This window comes from Protopterus annectens, chromosome 5.part0, assembly GCF_019279795.1.
Source record: "Protopterus annectens isolate FY-2018-M chromosome 5.part0, PAN1.0, whole genome shotgun sequence".
Taxonomy (NCBI): Eukaryota; Metazoa; Chordata; order Ceratodontiformes; family Protopteridae; genus Protopterus; species Protopterus annectens.
The window spans coordinates 1,353,240,332-1,353,258,366 of record NC_056735.1 but is presented as its reverse complement, the minus strand read 5'-3'; the positions used below and the strand labels follow the sequence as shown (position 1 = coordinate 1,353,258,366).

Below are 18,035 nucleotides of genomic sequence, written 5' to 3'. Positions count from 1 at the left end.
TGTTTCTATATGGCACTGTGGTTTAACTTCATGCTAAACTGCAAACAAATGCATGCCAGGTTTTGTTAAATCCTTAAATGTTACTTTTGAAACATTTCAATATTTGATCAGTCACTTAAACATGATAGAATGTTTAGTGTCAATGAAATATAAACAAGTTCTGCACAGAAAAATACGACAAAAAACACTGACAGCAGGGCTGCTCTTTACGACTTTATTGAACAGTATTATAATACCAATACCAGAAACTGAAAAAAAAAATCAAAACATTTGCTCAAAAAGAAAATGTTTGTACTTAAAAGATCCTAAGAAAGCCCACAGTAGCATCCAAAAGTTTCTAAATAATGTATTACTAAACTTCTCAGCAGGTAATTCTGGCAAAAGTTCACAACAAAATCCAATTAAACTTCTATGAAGTGGGCATTTACTGAAAATAAACAGGTTCTACAAGCTGTGTTGCTTAAAGTTTTTTTATTCAGATAAAGTCTTACACTTTCTCTCAAATAAATGAAGCAATGGATGTTTCTTTGAAGTTTACCATTTCACTGTAGAACAAATGAAGAACAGCCATGTCTTACCATTAAAGTCGATGATCCATTCATTTTTTTCAAGTAAACACTCAACATAACATGGGCCTTAAATGCTTGCAGTAAAATAAAATTGTCACTGCCATTTAATTTTAAACCAAACTTCTTGACATGCTGCTTTTATTTGGCATTATGCACAAACTACACTTCGTAGTTAGTAAAAATATTTTATTAATAATTTACAATTTGACAATGAAAAAAAAAACAATATCTTAGATTTGTACACATTAACAGCATATTCAAACACCTGAAACCTTGCAGGCAGAAATTTGAAAATTCAAATACAAAAATGTATTTATATTAAACAAAACACTAGTTGAGGACCCTGCCCCAAGATTATTTTTAATATAAAAATATTTTTCTACACCAAGAAAATACAGTATTGTTGATTACCATAGGACTCAATGCAGCAGCCACAAATGGTTATGGTCCACAATACCAAATCGGCTTAACTAGGCTCTTCTTTAACAAGTTCTGGCTCCATTATAATGTCTACGGAAGATTTTTCTTCAGTGCAGTTACTACAGTTATCATCAGGTTCCTGTTTAATTTTAGAATCATCCAACAGCTCTTGAGGTTGAGTCTGTGAATCAGTTTTAACAATGTCCAACACTGCATTCAGTGGATTTTCCACTGGCGCTTTACTAGGAGATGGTGAAGGTGAACTTTCCACAAATGAAGAGGTCTGTAAACCAAAGAATTGAAAACCAAAGAAAAATACATTTAGCAAATTATGGGCTTATGTCTGAAGATCCATTCCCTGAGAACCCAGAACCTAGATATGCACATTTAAAATCACCCACAGTTATTACAGTACATCTCTGAGAGGCTCCTGTAAGAAACAAACAGGAAAGATGCCTATTCATTGTTTCATCTATGGCAGAATCCTTCTTCACCCTCTGTTAACTGCCAGACAAAAGAAAAGCTCCCATTTGTGTTGGCAATCTCGCAATGTGTTCAGCTCATACAGTCTTTCCCCACTCTGCAAACTAGAGAGACTGTCATAACAAAAGGGTGAGGGAGGCTGTAAAGTCAAAATAAAAATACATAACAGACATACAAGGAAAACTGCAATGCATATCAAAAAGAGAGGCAGGACTTTTCAACATGAAGACCACAGTTAGGAACTAAGCTGGCAACATGTGGCACTGTTAAAATGCTAGTACAAACTGTAGTTCCAATCAATATTTGATAGCCCAATACAGTGAAAACAGAGATGTCTTGGTTTAGAATCAGGTGAGACAGAACCGGCAAATTAAGCAGTTGTCCAGCAATGAACGGAACTTTCCTGCAGCACTTGCTAGAATTACCTGTGCAGCAGCAAAGAAATGGGGGAAAATCTATCACTGTATTCCTTAGCCTTGGTGCAGCAAATGCTTTAATTCCCACAAATGCAGTTGCCGAATGCGCTATCAGGCCACACTCTAAAAGGATGTCCATCTCACTGACTGGACTAACTTCTACATGCTACACAAGATTAACATTTTTTTTCTTGGGGAAAAAATGGTTCACTGTAAAAGAGGAACTCTAACTTAAAAGCTACTAAAGATGGCAGCACTGACTTTGCCTTGTAGCCACCACAAATTCTACAGAATTACACTCAGATCCACAGAACGACAATAAAAATAATCATTCCATCTTACACTCAAACTTATGGAACAAAGCTTTCTCCACAATATGATGCAGGATGGATTCCTGACCACATGCAACATTTTTCTTTTATTTCAATTAACAATGCACTCAAAAAATGCCTTCTAGAGACTGAAAACTGTAAATCACAGAATAAATTACTTATCTGCAGTTCATGAAGCACCAATAATGTTTTAATAAGCTTTGGGAAACAGTCCCAAAGATGTGCCGTAAACAGCTATATATGGTACCAAATTATTTTCCTTTCTGTATTTTAGCATTTCTTCCCTAAATAATGTTGAACGATCAAAGACTTCAGTCAGTATTTCTCTCTCAACAGGTGGTAGTCACTATGACTTCATACCACTTAACCTGCTGTAGTACTGATCTCAATGATGTCACATTTTATAGTGTTTTCAAATTTTTGTCTCTATCTATTCAAAAACAAATATACTTAGAATATGTACATCAGTCTCTCCTCAGTTTTAATTTTCTCAAAGTCTCTGGTTCAGAGATGGATGTACTATCTGGTTGTGTCCATTACTTCATACCAGTTCACCACAACCATTGAGAATGCTCCTTGGACTCAAGGAAATTTGAAGACTTGGCACCTACATTACACAATGGTATACATGTGCTCAGTAACAAGGGAACTCAATATTAGCCATTACACCGGGAGAGCATTTAAATACTAGGAACACAGACAAGTGTGAACCCACTAAGACAGGTCATTCACAGATCAATCAAATGATACAGTATGAATATATTTGTTCTATTTGACACTGAAGACCTTCTCTCTTGGACAAGTCTATAAAAAGGAGAATCTCAGCAACACGTCAGGGAGGCAGATACAGGAAAGTGGACAAGAGATGGTCAATAAAGGCTCAGAAGGCAGAGCCCTGAAGCACCTAAATACCAAAGGAAGCCAGATTGTTGCTGGTACAGCCCTCAATGAAGGACACAGCACAAATGTCTGGAAAGGAGACACTTGGAAGGCACAGGGCTGTTTGGGAGTGGATTTTGACAGCATAAATTTCCAAAGGGCACTAGCAAAATATGATGCACTTAGCTGTTCGTTTGAAAAGGGTTTGCTTCACTACTGCAAGCCCTTCTCTCCCCCTAGATTAAATGAAAAAAACACATTTCATCTCTTGTACTCACTCCAAGTAGCATCTAAACTTGCAGTGCAAATACAGTGTGAGAAAGCCTCTGCAAAAACAAGCAAATGGATGGACTTCGCACAATATTCTGAAAGGGTCTGAATCTCCAAGATTTTGTGTCAGAGGTCACAAACACCAGGAAAAGTGTCATCCAAGAGAGAAACTTTAAAACCACAAAGTCTGTTGGCTTGAAAAGTAGACAAGTAAGCCCGTCAAATTATGAAATGCATGTTCCATTGAGGCAAAAGGTTCAATTCAATGGAACAAAATGCAAAACTCCTTTTAAGGCAATGCTTCATTAGCCAGGGTTGAGCCACAATTCTGCATGGCACACAATCATGATGGCATGGGGGGGGGGGGTTATGACACCAGTAAACACCTACATTCTGACTTGACATCTTGCATTTGACAAAGCATATTCTGTCCAGCGAAAGGCCTTACTAGAAGTTTAAATCACTTCTGACATTCAGTAATCTTTTCATTCCTATTAGGCAAATCTAAATTAGGAGAAACATCCTGAAGTACTGCCAGCTGTTAAGCCCCAAAAGAATCAAGAGACTATATTGTTACCACTGAAAACATTTCCTGTAGATAAGGCAGTATGAAATCACACCAATTTCAGACAAGGTAATAAGGCTGCCTTTCTCATACATCACTGAATTCTGGGAAAAGTTATATAAGAATATGCACCACCACAGAAGGCAATGTCTACTGCTAAATTCAGCAGAATAAGGGAATTGTGGAAGGTGCACAGGAATCTGTAGAACCACAAAAGAATAAATGTGTTCACTTGTAAATTCACCTTGCCCTGCCATACACAGCAGAAGAGGGACAGAAATGTGTTCTGCTGGGAAAGCCTGTTGAAAATCCAATGACCATAATCCTTGGAATAACACAAGTGAGTGTGTGACTTTGGAGGAATACATGCCATGTCTGAAAAGTGCTGGACCTTAAAGCACCCCTCCCTCCCACTCCAAAGTACAGAGTTGTGTATAATTAAAGATGTGAAAAACTCTAACAGCAAGTTGCAATATAGTTTTATATGACTTTTTCTGCCTCCACTATTGTTGGTCATCAAGCCACTGGAAGACAGCCCATTTTTTGCCTTATCTTGGAATTTCACCCATTCAGACAACCATGAGGGTGCTTTATGCCCTCACTGTCATCCCAGCAATGACAGCATTTACGGCCTAACTCTGCCTCTGGCAGGGAGGGTGTGAGTGTGTGTGTGTGTGATTCATGAGGTCCATAATGCCTTCTCCATGAGACTGCACACTTCCACACACACATGAAGGCAATCACCAGGAGTATCTGCATCACTGGCCCCTCCTCAGAGGGACTGTGGCAGTGCAAGGCCAGCTCCAACCCTGAGTAAGTTGTAAAATTAACTATTATTAGCTAAACCGGTTTGTTTTTAAAAATATATGGACTCAAGAATCAGATCCCTCATTTGTGAGGAGCAGCAGGCTTCAGGACCCCAAAATCCTTAGTTCCAGGACAGGATTAGCATAACTGCTTACATTCTACCAGTAAAAACACTTCTAGAATATTTACAACTGAAAACTGGATATTCTTGTTTATGACCCTATGCCAAAGTTACACTACTACTTCTACTACTACTACTACTACTACAAAAAAAAAAAAATGCTACAGTACTCTGCAGAGTGGGTACTGACACAGTATGACCCACCTCATATCTTTTGGTATCATACTAAAATGGTTGCAGATGATGTGAGGCGAGAGTACAAAACTGTAGCTTCCATCAAACACAGAATGTAGACGAGGTTCCAGGCATGTCCCTACCTAGGCCACAAAGGTCACTGCCATGAGGGCACTCACTGCAGCTAGGGACAACTGACACGGGACAGTATTCAACTCTGTAATTATGACTAAGATAAAATCAGGGAAGACTTCTTTCAGGGAGTCTCTAGAACAGGATACATGCAATATTTCGAACAAGACAAAGTGGGAAGTGTACACAGCAATAGAGGAGATAATGCTGAACAGCAAATCCTGGAATCTTTATGGGTTAAGATGTCCAAGTCCTAGTATCCAATAAGCAGTCCAAGAAAATAAGTCTGTATCCGTTGATAATTCACAAAGCTCACAGTCACCACTTCTGAGTGCAAGACATGGAGTGGATACTCCATCTATGTGACTACTTCTGAAAGCCATTATCATTAATGTCGTGTAACTTGTTACATATAACATTTTGCCACAGACAGAAATCCATCCATCCAGCTGACATTTAGAGCTTTTCGGACATCCTCATATAAGGCCACCCTTTCTATGCTGTAAACTATGGGACAACAGAAAAAAATATATATACATGTTCTACAGGAAGAGTTTCAGAAAGGTAGAGACTACCACATTTTTATCGGGGGGGGGGGGGTCAATGAGTGGACTGATCCAAATTAAGACATCAGAATTAGAAAGGCACACAGGGTTTTTCATCTACAAAAGGAAACCCAGACCAGTGTTAAGACACGTGACCTATACAAACAGAGAAATTTAAGTTATGTACTTAACGGAACATTAGATTTCACTGGACATTGAACAGCAGTGTTGCCTTTGGCACTCTCTAGTGATGGCGAACTCCTCACAATCCAGAGCTCCTAACTGCCCATAACCCCCTGACAGCAACACTCCTGCAGATTCAGTACACCAACACTTAGCCATACATCTATGTACAATAAATTAAAAAGAAGGAATTTGAGAGTCCGCTTACAGACCACCTCAGTGTGACAACTTGGATAGAGAAGGTGGGTGGGTTGTTCCCATGTCCAGAAATACTTAGATGTCAAAATCTATGTCTGATGATATTCAATAACCTGATCCTGTGGTACTGTGGCTGACAGGACTGGTCTTATTGTACCTGACGTATCCATTGTAAAATTCTCATTTTAAGTCTGGCATAGGGAACCATTTATACACAGGCTGCCATTTGTCACAGTATCTTGAAGACTAGGGTTGCTGACGGCTGATCCTGTTGAAACAAAAATGAGACCTCAGAAATTAGAGAGGCAATTCTGTCCTGTGGTAGGATTGCCACTGGTCTCCAGGGGCCCAGGCAGCAGCCTATAAAGTCAGATCTTCTGAAGGTTCCAGTTGGGACTTACGTTTACTGTGATACCCAAAGATAGGCAGATTCAGAGCAAGTACTGCCTTGACAGGACAAGCAGATCATAAAAGGAGCTACCAGAAGTCATCCATCTAAATATGGGAAGATCTGTACCCTAAAAGTTGCATGTGAGCTGTTACCAGTCAGACATGGTGAAGAACCAAGGGAAGGGTTGAGGGGCTGTGGTGAGACCAAATGGTAGGGCATGAAAGCAAAAGTGACTAGCTCTTACCTGGAAACAAATAAATCTTTTGGATGCCTTGTTTACCAGTGTGTAGGTGGGCATCCTGAAGACCTAGACAGCACATCCAATCCCATGCTGAGGTACTTAGCCCAGGCTAAGACAAGTTAAAGTACAGTTGTGTACACTTACCATAAATGAAGATGTTAGAGTGTATTCACTGTTGCAGTCATCACATTTAGGTTATCCCTACCAGGATAGCCCTCGGCTGGCCCGCATACCAGAGACTTAGTATTTCTGCATTGGTTGCTGTCAACTTCAGGACTGACGTCAGGTCGTTAGTAGTATAAAGTAAGGCAGCCAACTCCATTACCTCAGTTTTTCTTGCCCTAACCTGTCAGGAGCCATGTTCTGGTGGAAGAACACCACCAGTGGGAAATAAATACCAATATGTCCCTTGTAAGGAAAGAGAAGGGGGATGGATGAAGGGAAACCAGGACTGCAACAATGATTACACTCAAACATCAACATTTATGATAAGTGTACACAACTGTATTATGTTCATTGTGTTTCACTGTTGCAGTCATCACATTTGGGTTGATTCCCAAAGCTGAGGAAAAGGGTGGAGGCAGTAAGGAAACTAGGGGCTGGCTAGGATGCCCTGCAAGACTGCAGAGGCAAACCCTGCCCTGGACTTGGAGAAGAGAGGCAGGTAGTAATGCATGGTAAAAGTATTAACAGATGTCCAGGTGGCAGCCTCCAGGAAGTCCCTGGTGGGGACTCCTTTGAGGAAAGCTGCAGAGGTGGAGGCTTCTCTGGTGGTGTGTCCTGACCCCCTTGGGGGGAGTCTTTCCATGTTGTTTGTAGCAGAAATGGATACAGTGCGCTATCCATTTGGAGATGGTTTGTTTGGAGATGGCTTTGCCTTCTGCCCCTGCAGCAAAGCTAACCAGCAGTTGATCTGGCTTTCTGAAGGATTTAGTCCGGTCCAGATAGAATCTGAGCTGTTTGTGCACGTCTAGAGTGTGCAGAATCCTCTCCCCCCTGTTCTGGGTAATAGGGAAAAAGGTGGGCAAATGAATGAATTGGTTGACAGCCACACTGGACACTACCTTATCCCACAGCCATGAGCGCTTGCAGCTCAGAGACTCTTCTGGCTGAAGCGATGGCCACAAGGAATGCTGTTTTCCAGGAGATAAATTTAAGAACCTGGTTCGAAGAGGGGCAGGGTGAGCTTTTCCAATACAAAGTTATGATCCCAAGCTGGAGTTGGTGCCCTCCTGGGTGGCCTCAAGTTGTTAGCTCCTCTTAAGAACTGTTTGATCAAAGGGTGTGAGAAAAGGGGCTGCTCAGTGGGAAAATGAGCAGAAATAACGGAGGCATGAATTTTTATAGAGGAGAAAGAGAGGCCACTATGTAGTAGGTCAGCTAGATAATCTAGGATGAGAGGAAGGCAGGGCTGTGCCGTATTGGCTCCCTTAGCCTGGATCTAGGTGCAGAACCTTTTCTATTTGTCAGCATAAGACTTTCTGGTACTAGGGCGTCTGGCCTCACGGATAACATCTAGAACCTGTTTACTGAGGTTGGCAGATTGGTTCAGAGTTAGGGAATAAGCCAAGCTGACAAACTGTCTGCAATTGGGATGCATGAATTCCACTTCCCTCTGGGTCAGGAGGTTTGTAATCTGAGGAAGGTGCAGGGGGGGGAGGGGTGACAGGCTGTGCAGCAAGGGGTACCAGTGCTGCCGGGGCCAGTCTGGAACTATCTGAATGGTCCTTGGTTTTTCTTCCTTTATTTTGAGCAGTACCTTGGGGATGAGAGGTAGTGGAGGAAAGGCATACACCGATACACTGACCCAGGGGAAGGAAAAGGCATCCACTTTTCAAGCCATGCAGTGATGCTCCATGGTGCAGAATTTGCTGACCTGATGGTGTGGGAGGCAAAAAGGTCGACCTTCGGGTTGCCTCATTTCTGAGTTATTAGTAAGTAGGGTGAAGGTTCTTCTGTTGAACTGCCACTTGTGTAGGTCCAGAAGATTTCTGCTTAATTGGTCTTGCCAGAGAGTTGAGAGCGCCTGGCAGGAATTGCGCCAACAGGTGTGTAGTGACATGGTAGAGGCTGTGCCCCAAAGGGTCAGGGCCACCCTGCATAAAAAGTAGGAGAGCATCCCCTCCCTGCTTGTTATGTATCATATTATAGTGGTGTTTTCGGTTTTGATCAGGAGAAAGAAGGGGCTTGAAAGCTATAAATGCGTGCTGCATAGTCATCATCTCGTTTTGATTGATGTGCAGAGGGATTTGCTACGGGCTCCATTAGCCCTGTATGCACCTGCCGTCCAGGTGTGCACACCAAGCATAGTCTGATGCATCTGTGGTGAGGATCTGGGCAGTGGGGGTGGTGAGAAAGGCAATCCCTTGTTGTGGGAGCATGCTGTTGCCCACCAAAGAAAATCCTTTCTGATGCAGTGAATTATAGGTAGAAGAGTTTCCAAGTCTTGAGAGTGTTGACACCAAAGGCTTTTTAGGTACCACTGAAGTTTCCTCACATGCAGTCTGTCATATGGAATGAGTAGTATGTAAGATGCCGTGAACCCCAGAGCTTGCAGGATTTTCCTTACAGATAGCTGGGGCTTGGTGGCTAGTTGAGAGAACTAGGCTGTCAGGACAATTTGTTTCTCTGGTGTAAGGTATGCCCATCTCGGATGCTGTATCCAGGCTTGCTCCCAGGAAGATAATCCTTTGGGTAGGGCACCTGTTTGGATTTATTTTCGTTGATTGTGTACCCTAGGGAGGTTAGTAGGGTCTTGACAAGGGTCAGGTGCTTGAGCAGCTTTTACAGGCTGTCCGCCTGAATAAGGCAGTTGTCTAAGTATGGGTAAATCTGAATATTTCTTTGTCTGCAAAGGGCAATGGCTGGAGCCAGAAATTTTGTGAAAACTCTGGGAGCAGTGGATAAGCCAAAGGGAAGTGCAGAGAACTGAAAGTGCTGAGATCCTGCCCTGAAACAGAGGTATTTCCTGCACGATTCCCTGAAAGGAAGGTGGAGGTAGGCCTCTTTTAGATCTAGGGTGGCTAGCCAAGCGTCCTTGAAGAGCATGGGTAGCAGCTACTGGAGGGTGAGCATTTTGAATTTTGCAATCACCAGGAAGGTGTTGAGAATAGATGGATCGAGGATAGGGCACCAGGAAAAGTCTGGAGTAGAAACCTTGGCCTATCTGTTCAGCAGGAATGTGCTCTACAGCCCTCATAGAGAGCAGGGAAAGGATTTGCTTTTGAGCCTCTGCCCACTGGTTTGGTGGTAGATCTGGGAACCCTTTTGGGGTTGGAAGAGTGTAGAAGGAAAATATGCATCCCTGAGACACTATGTTCAGAAAGCACTGTTGTGTACACTTACCATAAATGCAGATGTTACGAGTGTATTCACTGTTGCAGTCATCACATTTGGGTTATTAGCCTGCAGGTAGCCCTCATCCGGCCTGAATACCAGTGTCTTCGGATTTCTGCGCCGGATGCTGTCGCTTCTTCCTTGACGTCAGGGGGTATAAAACATGCAGCAGACACCATTACATCAGTTTTTCTTGCCCCAGATGTCAGGTGCCCCCACAATAGGAAGCTATTATATTGTATGGTACACCCCCAGTAAAAAGCAAATACATATGTTATAATATATGCCAAACAAAAAAGAAAGGTAGAAGCAAGAGAAGTCAGGGGGCTGGAGGGAGGTTAACCAGGACTACAACAGTGAATACACTCGAACATCTACATTTATGGCAAGTGTACACAACTGTACTATGTTCTTCATGTTTCACTGTTGCAGTCATCACATTTGGGTATATTCCCAAAGCTAGGAAGGGAGGAGAAAGTTAGAGAGCATTAGGGCCAGCTATTAATCCCTGCAAGACTGCAGAGGCAAATACATCTCTAGATTTAGAAGACAGACAAGTGGTAATGCTTGGTGAAGGTATGTACAGAGCTCCAGGTAGCAGCTTCTAGGATGTCCCTGGTAGGGACCCCTCTCAGAAATGTTGCAGAGGTAGATGCAGCCCTGGTGGAATGTGATCTTATCCCCATGTGGGGTAGGTTTTCCATGGTACGTGTAGCAGAAATGATACAATGGGCTATCTCATTTGGGAATGGTTTGCTTTGAAATAGCCTTGCCCTCTGACCCTGCAGCAAAGCTAACTAGCAGCTCTTCAGATTTTCTGATAGGCTTAGTCCTGTCCAAATAGAATCTAAGTAGTCTGTGCATGTCCAGAGAGTGCAGTATTCATTCCCCTTTGTTTTGTGGATTAGGGAAAAAGGTAGGCAACTGAATGGACTGATTAAGGGCCACAGAAGACACCACCTTGGGCATAAAGGAAGGATTAGTCCTGAGGGAAACCCTGTCCGCATGGAAGTTAATGAGAAGTTATGTTCTTACCATAACGTTCCATGTTAGTTGTCTTCTTCTCGCCTTCTTTCTTGCTGGATGGGTTCGGTTCCGATTCGGCCTAATACTAAAGCTTGAGAGCTATTTTTACCGGCACGAGGCTATGCTATGTCCCATAATGCTAGGCGTCATATACCCAGATCTCGTTTGATAGCTAACACTATGGACATATATGTCCCACCACAACAGAGAACAATCCCCCTAATCATAGATACAAAAAGGAAAATATATATATCTATATATATATCTATATATATCTATCTATATCTATATCTATCTATCTATATATATATATATATATATATATATATATATATAAAACCCCTCTAGAAGAGCTAGCAAAAAAGAGGGAGCAAGGGAGCTTAGCTGGGGAAATAACTGAGGTGGCAATAATTCTCACAAGGTACTCTAGATCTCCCAGGCTAAGGGGCTGGAGGGTGGGACACAAGAAAGAAGGCGAGAAGAAGACAACTAACATGGAACGTTATGGTAAGAACATAACTTCTCAATGTTAAGTTGTCAATCTCGCCTTCATTCTTGCTGGATGGGACAGCGTCCCTAGCACCTAAATCCTGGGTGGCTCAATGGAACAAACTCTTGAGTACCGTGGAACCAAAATCAGCCCGACTTCTGGGGGCCATATCGAGCTTGTAATGAGAAATGAAGGTATGAGGAGAGGCCCAAGTGGCCGCTGCGCAAATGGAATCCATCGGCAATCTTGCCTGAAAGGCTATTGAGGAAGCTAAAGCTGTGGTTGAATGGGCTCTAGGCTTAGTAGGAAGTTCCCTGTTCCTCAATTGATAGACCAACATGATAATACAGGACAACCACCTGGACAAAGTTACCTTAGAGACTGGTTGGCCTTGCTTCCCTTCCGCATAAGACAGGAAGAGCTGGTTTGATTTTCTCATTTGCTTAGTTCTATCCAGGTAGAAGCGTAATTGAGGGTGAACGTCCAAACAATGTAACTTTCGTTCAGCTCTATTGGTGTAATTTGGGAAGAAGACTGGAAGATCTATGGTCTGATTCAGATTTTTCTCTGAGATTAATTTGGGTAAAAAGGACGGATTACTCCTAAGTGACACACTGTCTTTGTGAAAAACAAGATAAGGAGGGCGAACGCAAAGGGCTTGAAGTTCCAAGACCCTTCTTGCTGAGGTGATGGCTACTAAGAAGAGTGTTTTCCACGAGAGCAACTTCAACAAACAAGAAGCCGCCGGCTCAAAGGCAGGAAGAATTAAGGAAGACAGTACCAAATTTAAGTCCCACGGTGGGGGTGGGTCCTTAACCGGGGGCCTAAGTAAAAAGGTTCCTTTTAAAAAGGCTTTGCAAAGTTTGTGGGACATGATGCTGGTCTCTGAGAAGCCAACGTGGAAATTTGCAATAGCTGCCAGTTGAACTCTGATGGTAGCTGAGGAGGTGCCCAATTGAAACAGTTCTGCTAGAAAAGTACAGTTTTGTACCTACCATAAATGTAGATGTTCGAAGATCCACATTGCTGCAGTCCTAACACTTGGGTAGTCCGCTGTCCCTCGGTCGGCCCGAATATCAGAGTATAAGGCTGACGTCGGTCAAGGTGCATTTGACTGACATCAGAACGTCAGGGTACAAATGCGCATGACCGACGTCATATCCTCAGTCTTTTCTTGCCCCAGATGTCAGAAGACCCTAAAAAGAAAGGTCAAAACCCATAGACAACAACTAAACAACCAACCAGCCTAACACCAAAAATATGTACAATATATACAATATACAATATACACAATATACCTCAGATGGATAACCCAACCCACACAACCACCTCAAACTACAGAGGGAAAGGAGGGAGGGTAAATTGGACTGCAGCAATGTGGATCTTCGAACATCTACATTTATGGTAGGTACAAAACTGTACTATGTTCTTCATCTCACATTGCTGCAGTCCTAACATTTGGGTAGAATCCCAAAGCAGAGGTAAGGGAGGATGGCTAAACTATAATGAAGCAGGAGCTGCCAAAATGCCCTGCAACACAGCAGTGGCAAAACCAGCCCTGGATTTAGAGCACAATGGAAGGTGGTAATGCCTAGAGAAGGTATGCACTGAACTCCAAGTGGCTGCCTCCAAAATATCCTTAGTTGCCACCCCCCTCAAAAAGCTGTTGAAGTGGCAGTAGCCCTAGTGGAATGAGGCCTAATCCCAGCTGGAATCTCTTTGCCATGATGGGAATAACAGAAAGCAATGCAAAATCCAATCCACTTAGAAATAGTTTGTTTTGACACGGGCTTGCCCTGAGAGCACAAAGCAAAAGAAACTAATAACTGCTGAGATTGTCTGAACCCTTTAGTTCTGTCCAAATAATATCGCAACTGCCTGTGTACATCTAAAGTGTGCAAAATCTTTTCCCCTTTATTTTGGGGATTTGCATAAAAAGTAGGCAAATGAATAGTTTGGTTTAAAGCCACACTAGAAACCACTTTAGGCATAAAGGAAGGATTAGTGCGTAAAGATACCCTATCCTTATGGAAAATTAAGAAAGGCTCAACTGCCATAAGGGCCTGCAATTCAGAAACCCTTCTTGCAGAGGTAATGGCCAACAAAAAGCAGTCTTCCATGACAAATATTTCAACTCAGCAGTAGCTGCAGGCTCAAAAGGTTGTAGAGTGAGTTTCTCCAACACAAAATTGAGATCCCAAGCAGGAGTAGGAGCCCTTGGGGGTCTTATATTCTTTGCCCCTCTAAGAAATTGCTTGAACAAAGGATGAGAAAACAATGGTGGGTCACAGTCGTAGTGAGCTGAAATTGCTGCAGCATGAATCTTAATAGAAGAGAAGGACAAACCTTTGTCTAACAACTCAGTAAGGTATTGAAGAGCCACACTTAAATCAGGCTCAGAAACATCCAAATCCTTAGCTGCACTCCAAAACAAAAATCTCTTCCATTTATCTGCGTACACTTTTCTTGTACTAGGCCTTCTAGCTTCCAAAATCACATTCAAAACTTGTTGTGGAAGTTGAGACCCTCTATGGTTTAAAACAGAATATGCCAGGCTGTTAGGTGAAGAGAGTGAAGTTTGACATTGAGCAAATGACTGTCCTCCTGGGACAACAGATGTGGAATCAAAGGCAAAGGCCATGGAGGCTTCCGTACTAGACTTCTCAGTAATGGGTACCAGTGCTGTCGAGGCCAATCTGGAGCTATCAAAATCATCCTTGGCTTGTCCTGTCTGACCTTCAGAAGTACCTTTTGGAGGAGAGGCAGAGGTGGAAAGGCATACACATGAAGGTTTCTCAAACTGAAAGAAAGAGCATCCACTTTCCAAGCTGTGGGATGAAAGCTCTTTGTGCAAAACTTTGGCAGCTGGTGGTTTAGTGGAGAAGCGAACAGATCTATGTCTGGAGTTCCCCAGGACACTGTCAATTTCTGAAATACATGAAGATCCAGTTTCCACTCGTGGGGATCCATTTGCCTGCTTAACACATCTGCTAAGGAGTTCTGTGCTCCCGGCAGAAACCTTGCCTGAAGACTTAGTTGTAAACTGAGAGCAGTCTCCCACAAAATCATTGCTTGCCTGCATAGAGGATAAGAATGTGTTCCCCCTTGCTTGTTGATGTACCACATGACAGTTGTGTTGTCTGTTTGAATCAACACCTGCCCTGGAAGAAGTAAATCCTTGAAAGCTATTAATGCAAACTGGACTGCTAACATCTCCTTCAAGTTGATATGTAGATGCTGTAGTCTGACAGGCCACTTGTCTTGTATCCACTTTCCGTTTAGATGAGCTCCCCAAGCTTTGTCCGAGGCATCTGTCGTTAAAATTTGACTCGCCTCTGGCCGGGTCACAGAGAGTCCCTTGTTTAGGTGACATTCCTGAGCCCACCACAAAAATTCCTTTTGAATGCAAGGTATTATTGGAATGACAGTGTCCAGATCCTGGCAGTGCTGTGTCCATACATTTTGAGATACCATTGCAACTTCCTCATATGCAGTTTGGCATTGGGAAGCACCAGAATACAAGATGCCATGAACCCTAAGGCTTGAAGGACTGTCCTTGCAGTCAGCCCGGACTGAAGAGATAGATGATGGAAGTAAAGGGAAAGATTCTTTTGTTTGTCCGGGGTTAGAAAGGCCATCTGGGATGCTGTATTCAGTCTTACACCCAGAAAGCACATGTCTTGAGAGGGTACTAGACTGGACTTTATTTCGTTCACAGAATACCCCAGGCATCTTAGCACTGCTATCACATATTCCAAATGACGAAGAAGCTCGTCCCTTCCTTGAGCCAGAATCAGGCAATCGTCCAAATAAGGATAGATTTGTATTCCTTTCAGCCTGAAGAAAGCTATCACTGGAGCCAGAACTTTCGTAAATACTCTGGGCAGTAGATAAGCCAAAGGGCAATGCAGAGAACTGATAGTGAGAAGTCCCAGTCAAACGCAGATACTTCCTGCAACTTAGCCTGATAGGAACATGAAGGTAAGCCTCCTTGAGATCCAAAGTTACCATCCAGTGATCCTTGCCCAGCAGAGGTAAAAGCTGTTGTAACGTCAACATTTTGAACTTGGGAATGTCCAGATAAGTGTTGAGGATAGATAAATCCAAAATTGGTCTCCACGTGTTCCCCTTTTTGGTACAAGGAACAGGCGAGAATAAAATCCTAGGCCCCTTTCTGGCATAGGAACCGGCTGTATGGCCCCTATTTGGAGTAACAGAGAAATTTGCTTGTGAGCCTCTATTCTTTGTTGAGGAGGAATGTCTGGCATGCCTTTGAAAGGAGGCAAGGTATGGAAATAAAACCTGTAACCGTGATGTATGATATCCAATACCCATCTGTCTTGGGTAATCAAACTCCAATTTTCTTTGAAAAGTGCCAACCTTCCTCCCAAAGGTGCTGCCAGGCGAGAAGGTTCTGGCAGCTGAAAAGGTAGGTCATTGGGTCTGTTTACGAAAGGACTGACCCCTGCCCTCACCCAAAGACTGTGCAGGAGAACTCCCTGTTCTAGGCCTGAAAGAGCCCTGACCTCTGCCCCTGCCACGTCTAGATCTACCCCTAGACTGGGAATCATAAGAAGGATCGTCCACCCCTTAGTAGGCCAATTTCTACTAAACTTTGGAGGCTGAACCTGCAAAAAATCTTTAACAGTCTGCATAGACTTAGCCTTGTCTTCCATTTTCTTTAAAACTGCCTCAACAGGAGAACCAAACAAGACATCAGATTGCAAAGGGGCATCCAAAATCCTAGTTTTAACATGGTCAGATAAATTTTGATCCCTCAGCCAGGCATGCCTGCGAAGAACTGACCCAGTGGCAGCCACCCTAGACGAGGCCTGTACAGCATCAAAACCACATTGCAAAGAATGCTTACCCACCTGTTCAGAAACATGCACTAAATCTTGTAACTCTTTACAATCAATACCTTCCGCCAGAGCATCAACCTTAGATTTCAACTGTGAAAGGAGATAATTTTGATATTTCAACATGTGAAACTGGCAATTCAAAGCTCTCATGGCTAGAGTGGAAGAAGTATAAACTTTCTTTCCCCATCTATCCAAGGCCCTGGCCTCTTTATCTGCAGGAACCGGATTCTTGACAACAGAAGCCTTAACACCCTTAGGCCCCTGGCTAACAGTTTCTGGGTCTGCCCTAGGACTCTTAAAAGATACTTATGAGCTTCAGGCACCCTGTAATACCTATCTGGTTTAACAGGAGCAGGAGGCAAAGAATCAGGATTAAGAGAAGCCTCTGCAAACACATCTTCCACCACATTCAGAACAGGAGGTATAGCCAAAGGCCTATGCTGGGGTAAAAACAAAAATTCCCTAAGCCTTTTCCTGGAATCAGAGAAGTCCTGACCTTCCCATTTAAAATGCTCTCTCATGGAGTGAAGGGTCTCTGAAAAAGAAAAATCCTCAGGAGGAGAAGCAGAAGAAGTAGAATCATCCACATCAGAATCAGAATAATGAGAATACTCCTGCAAGTCTTCAGCCGAAGACTCAGACACATCCAAAGCCTGCTCATAATCCCCCAACACTGGTTCCATCCTAGGCCTCTTATCAGGAGGGGGCATAGAGCCTCTAATTAAAGTAATTAAATCTTCTGCCATTTTAAGCATGTGCTTCTTGGGCACAGAACCTGAAGAACTAGGAGTGACACCCACAGAAGCTAAACTAGACCTGCCTCTAGGAGAAGCCTTGGAAGCAAAAAGAGAGGGCCTAGACCCCTTAGGAAGGGAGGGGAGTACAGTTATCTGAGAAGCCCCTACAGCCTGACCTGCCTCCTGGGAGGCCACATCCTGTAAAATCAAAGTTTCTCCCTGGGACTCCAGAGAGGCCTCCGTCGGAACCACCGGTTCCACTGACGCCTCTAAAGAACCGGCGTCCGGTTCGGACTCCTCCTCTAACCTAGGTTTAACTGCCTTGTCCTTGCGCTTCTTTGAGGAAGCCGGCGTCGGAGCATCCGACGGCATATTGTAATTGCACCGCTTCCCAAAGACCAACCTGGCACAATCCAACCTTCGCTTTATAGTGCGTTTATTGAACCTAGCACAAAAGCGACACCCAACAACGTCGTGCTCAGGTCCCAAACAAGGTATACACAAATTATGGTAATCCCTATGCGGTATCTGTTTCCCACAAGAAATACAGTTATTCACTTTTTCTGACATCCGGTAAACCACTGAGGCAAGAAAAAACCAAAATATTCCCCAACGGGGTACTTAACCAACTCTGACTTTGGTCTGAAACTCCAAATTCGAAAAATTTCAGAACGCCGAACGGCACTTGCAACACTGCTTCTGCATCGGACCATGCGGCAAAAAAGACTGAGGATATGACGTCGGTCATGCGCATTTGTACCCTGACGTTCTGATGTCAGTCAAATGCGCCTTGACCGACGTCAGCCTTATACTCTGATATTCGGGCCGACCGAGGGACAGCGGACTACCCAAGTGTTA

The 18,035-nt window shown here is 43.3% G+C and overlaps 1 protein-coding gene across 1 annotated transcript in view; it reads right to left on the bottom strand.

Annotated features, from left to right (window-relative positions):
- Positions 1-200: 200 nt before the first annotated feature.
- The window catches only part of PCF11 (PCF11 cleavage and polyadenylation factor subunit), a 587,359-nt gene continuing 569,524 nt past the window's right edge, over positions 201-18,035 (bottom strand). The window contains exon 17 of the mRNA XM_044072002.1: positions 201-1,272. Coding sequence (XP_043927937.1) covers positions 1,036-1,272 — 237 coding nt within the window. The 3' untranslated portion in view covers positions 201-1,035. The remainder of the gene's footprint in view (positions 1,273-18,035) is intronic.